The following is a 5157-nucleotide window of genomic DNA, read 5'->3' as shown; positions in this document are numbered from 1 at the left end:
TTCTGTTTTAGTGGAGGCTTGTCTGGGTTTGCTGGGAAAAGCCTGGGACGTGTGGGCCAGTGAGGAAGGTGCTGGCTGCCACCGCAGGGGGAGCATAGTGGGGAAAGCAAGAAGGAAACAATAGATAGAGCTTTGGTTTTGCTGAGAGGAACCAGGAATGTGGGAGAGTACAAACTTTGGTGAGTGGTGGTGAGCTCACTATCACAGCTATGCAACAAGGAATCAAAGCTCCTTTCCTGAAGTGGAACAAAGGAGCCGTTGTTATGAAAGATCTGGCCAGAGTTCAGATGGAAAGGACAGACCTCTGGGGCAGGATTGTTGAGGTACTGGCAATAAAAAAGCACAGTCCTGGATCTGCAGGGGAGTCTGTCTCCTTTGGGAGGTGGTTTAAGCAGACTCAGCTGCTGTATTACCACATTTTAATCACAACAGGGAAAAATCATTTAGGACAACATCAGACAGCCAAATCTGACCTAGAATATGAAAATACAAAGGTCAAACAGGCTGTAAATCCATCAACACTGAGGATATAGGGAATTTTCATTAGTAAAGGTTGGTCAGATTCCCCAGTCCTGGGAAGTGCCCCTCTTCTTCCCCGATTGAGCCTTACACTTTGGTTTTTGGTTGATGGCTGTGCTGTCTGGGCTGTGAGGCTGTACCAGTCTCCATGTCAAAGCAAAGCACATATGGCCCACCCCTAAGAGTCCTTAAGATGGAGGTAAAGTTATGATGTCAAGGGGAAGGAGGGAGATAGGACATAGTTATAATAGGTGTATAGAACACAAGGGACATAAAATGAAAGATATTTACTTATATATATTTTAAGATTACACACAATACATACCACGAGATGTGGAATTCATTGGCTGTGGCAATTAAAGCTGTCCCAGCCCTTAGCCCTTTAGCTTTAGAGATAAAAGATCAGATAGAGCTACTTCTAAGAGAAGCAGCATCACCCCAAATGTTATCAATTGTCCCAACCCACAGGACTTCAACCTGGGGCAAGAGTGTCAGGGATATGGAATGGGGACAAGACACACAGAAATAACGATCACTGGACAGGATTCTGATCAAGTGGCAAAGTTTATTTTTCTCAGGCTAGCTTATATCATCAGTAGAGCAGGATATGGGCAGGGGTAGAATGGGTTGTTTGTGCACCAGGTTTTATTGTAGGCAACATATTTGGGAGCCAAAAACAGGAAGTTTGGTGGGGTAAAGTGTTCATGAGTAAGAGGTCCAGGAAGGTTTTCCTAGGTGACTGAGCCTGTGGGTGGAGGACTGGGTCAAGTTGGTCAAGTTGTTTCTTTTCTTGAGCTGAGGCTCTAAGGAACTGCTATGTAAAGGTTAATATACAACATTGTGCCTGGCCAAGAATGGCCTAAGATCTCATGCCAAGCCCTGAGATCTTAGGCTCCAAAATGTAGCACCTGCACTACAACATTTCCATAGTATAGGGCTAGGGACGTGAGGATTTAATTAAAGACAAGACAGCAGGTCTTTCTTGCAGGGAGTATGCCCTTTATTCCAACAAGAGTGGGTGCTTATATACCAGTCAGCAGGCATGTTGGTAAACTACCCAAATCACAAGTTCAAGTTCCCAGGCCCGTGAGGCAATCCTGAAAGGGCAAATAATAGGATAACAGGAACTTGCACTCAGGCATTCAAGGAAGGAAGAAAACAGGATGTACTTACTAGGTAAGCTCCTAGTCACAAGCTGGTCAGCAGAACCCTATGGAGGAAGGGCCAAACAGTTCCCCTTTTATATATACATATAAAATGAGTGTCTGTCTTAGATCACCCAGGACAACAACATCTGCTTTACCCGTCATTGGAATGCCTGCCCAGGCCCCTCAGACCCTCTGGCTTAGGTTAGCAGACATCCCCTAAGTCTCACCTGTCACTGACTGCTCACTTGTTCTGCAGGCCCAGCCAGACCTGCGCTGAGGAGTTATCTGCTGCCAAGGAAAGCATGATTTACTTGGTTTAAAAATGACACTCGGTTTGCCACCATCCTATGTGGCAAAGGCAGACTGGGGCTAAATCGGCACTGCCCAGGGCTATAATTCTGAGGGCCAGCAGCCTACTCCATTCCTTAGTTAATTGTCCTCTCAGCTGCAGTCCCTTTAAGAGGGAGTCTCCTGAAAGGGGAGGCACCCTGGTATTAATCATTAGAGTAGCCAATTGAGTTGTGTGAAGATTTAAAGTGCCCAATTGTACTAAAGAATTGATATTATTTTGAGAATTTAAGGCAGGGGCAACCTCCACTGAGAGCTTATCCACTGTGCCTGCTGTGGCAACTGAGTGAAAGATAGTGATGTCAGAAGCTGTAGCTGCAGTGACAGTGGCTGCTGTGATGTGAGGACGAGCTGGTTCTCTCCCAAGAATTCCAATGGCACAGGCATAGTACCTGGAACTTGAACCACCAAGGCCGAACTCTCACCACTCCAACAGCTTCTCAAACGGGATTCCTGGAGGGAACAAATAAGCACTTCTCCCAAGGGAGTGTTAATACTCTTTGAAAATTCCCTGACAGCTGCCTTTCCCAGGCTAAGGTTGGACCTGACCATCACTGTCCACACCTCACTCCAAAGACCCACCAGCACCAGGACAGGCTGGCTCCTCACAAAGCCCAATGGGTCTTTTGATGACTGTAGTGTATCAGCCAGGAACAGGGCACACACAACACTACGGGACCCAAATTGGGGACTCACTATCATGTGGGAAGATGCAAACAGACCCTTGGGCCCACACCAAAACTGAATCTGGCACCTTCCAGTGGCCTGAGAGAATATCTCTCCATTTAACCAGAGGTTTTTGCTGTGCAGAGGACCACCAATGACGGTCTACTGCAGAGATACCAGAAGCATCCACAATTTAAAAAATTAAGATATAAAGGATAAGTGATAGAGTAGAGTGAGGGGAACCAAGGTGACCCTCAAGGTCCCCCTTCTTTACTTGAGCCAAATAGGTTTTCAAAGTGCCATGGGCATGCTCCACAGTAGCCTGTCCTTGGTGGTTGTAAGGAATACCAGTCTTTAGAGTAATCTCCAAGTCTTGACAAAAATGATTGAAACATCTGCTAACATACGCAGGTCCATTATCAGTCTTGAGCTCAAAGTGCATTGGCTGGTGCTGGCAGCAGGGCCAACAACTGGGAACCCCATTCCCAGGCTGGTGGCAAGAGAGCGTGTGGCCAAGAGCTAAGTGAGAAACCAGGCTCTTCCAAACTCATCTCGGATCGGGCCACAACTAGTGTGGGGTGGTGTGGGCAACGAGGGAGTCGAGAAGGAGGGGGAGAGCAGCACCCCTTGATAAAGGTGGGGAGACGGGAAGCCCTGAATTCCACACCCAAGGCCAATTTCAGAGGGAGAGGAGGTTACAATCTAAGACTTGGCCAAGGGCCAGAGTGAGGGGGGCAATGGCTTGGATGGAGCATGACTTAAGAAAGCAGGGGTAAAGCCAAAGCACCCCCAAGTCCAGCAGTAGTCCCATGGCTGCTACCTGAATCCCTCCCTTATATTCTAAGGGCCAGCACACAGTTGTGGCAGGAGGGCGGGGCGAGCAAAGGCAGACCCTGGCCATGTGTCAGCAGCAGGTGATTGTGTGATGTGTCTGTTTACAGCTGCATTAGCTGTGACCACCACGCCCAAAGGAAACTGATTTCAACACACCTTCTTGATCCCAGAAGTTCAACTAGGCAGCCAGCAGTTACACTCAACAGATGTTACACAGCACAACTTAGGTATGTCAAATGGACAAGAAATTAGTATCAGAACAGTGTCTCAGGATGAAGTCCGTGTGGAGCTTCCTCTCCAGTACTTTGAGGTCTACAAGATGAATCTAGAAAATAAACTACTGTGGAAAATGAAGACTTAGGTTGGATTGGGGAGGGGAGGCCAGGCCCTTGGGGACTAATTGCTGTAACACTGTCCTTCTGTTGGCTGTGGCAGCTTCAGGTTCTCTTTTGACATCATCAAGAGCCGAAGCTCCTTCAGGATGACTTTGATGCTATGGGATTCCTGCCATTTTGCCAGCACTGCCATGGCCCTTGTATCCACCACTCCATTTGAACTACTCACGCAGCTCATATTGACTTTTGTTACAAATCTTACAGATGGGGGTGCTTCCAGGTATTTAGGCCCACATTCTATTTTAAGGCTGTATATTTGGTTTACATAAATTGATCTTGGAGGCCCAATTATCATCCCTGTCCATTTTGTAAGTGTCATTTCCTCATCGTCCTCTAGACCCAGGCTAACTGTGCCATCGCCTACTCCTTTCCGTCCTTCTTCCAACTTTTCCAACGGTCGGAAATTTTGAGGGACTTTTACACCAGAGCCTGTGGTGGCTGCCAACTTGCTTCCCAAATGTTTTTTCTTAACTCGAGTTCCCCATATCTTGAGAGATTCTGTGATCCCAGAAAGAAATAAATCTTCCTTGCTAAATGCTTGTCCCATTGTTCAACTTTTCCACATAGGTGGTGTTCATCAACCGAAAGTCCCAAGAGCTGGGTAGGCTGCTGGGTCTTCCTCCATCCAAGGCATATAATTGACCTTGTAATGGATGTCTTACTGCATGGAGTGGCCCGTCCTGCTGATGAACACTGAAGTTCCCAGATTCCCAACTGTATCAAGCCACATATTGGGCACCAGTTGTCCTGATCTGCAGGATGTCAACCTAAGGCAAGAGAGTCAGGAATAGGGAACGGGGAAAGAGACACAGAAAGAACAAACACAAGACAGGATCCTGATAAAGTGGCATACTTTTCTTTTCTCAGGCTAGCTTATTTAGTCAGCACAGCAGGATATGGGCAGGGGTAGAATGGGTTGTTTGTGCACCAGATGGTAGTGTAGGCAGGATATTAGGAAGCCACAAAGAGGATGTTTGGCAGGGTAAAGAGTTCATGAGCAAGAGGTCCAGGAAGGTTTGCTTAGGTGACTAAGCCTGTGGGAAGAAGACTGAGTCAAGTTGTTTTCTTATATTAAGCTGAGGTTCTAAGGAGCTGCTATGTAAAGTTTAATATACAACCATGTGCCCAGTCAAGAACAGCCTAGGATGCCTAGGATCTCATTCCCAGAACTGAGATTTGGCTCCCAACAAGAGACAGTGTGTCTCCTCATGTAATTTACTCATTTCAACACCATAGGAATTCTGGCA

The 5157-nt window shown here is 47.0% G+C and overlaps 1 protein-coding gene across 1 annotated transcript; it reads right to left on the bottom strand.

The window, feature by feature from the left end:
- Positions 1 to 3801: 3801 nt before the first annotated feature.
- On the bottom strand, positions 3802 to 4479 carry LOC118239776 (ubiquitin-conjugating enzyme E2 variant 1-like). The gene has a single exon (XM_035453668.1). The coding sequence runs from the start codon at positions 4455 to 4457 to the stop codon at positions 3912 to 3914; it is 546 nt and encodes a 181-aa protein (XP_035309559.1). The 5' UTR covers positions 4458 to 4479; the 3' UTR covers positions 3802 to 3911.
- Positions 4480 to 5157: the final 678 nt, after the last annotated feature.

The sequence above is a fragment of the Cricetulus griseus genome, unplaced genomic scaffold (genome assembly GCF_003668045.3).
Source record: "Cricetulus griseus strain 17A/GY unplaced genomic scaffold, alternate assembly CriGri-PICRH-1.0 unplaced_scaffold_1, whole genome shotgun sequence".
In the NCBI taxonomy this organism is placed as follows: domain Eukaryota; kingdom Metazoa; phylum Chordata; class Mammalia; order Rodentia; family Cricetidae; genus Cricetulus; species Cricetulus griseus.
This window is presented reverse-complemented; position numbering and strand designations above follow the sequence as displayed.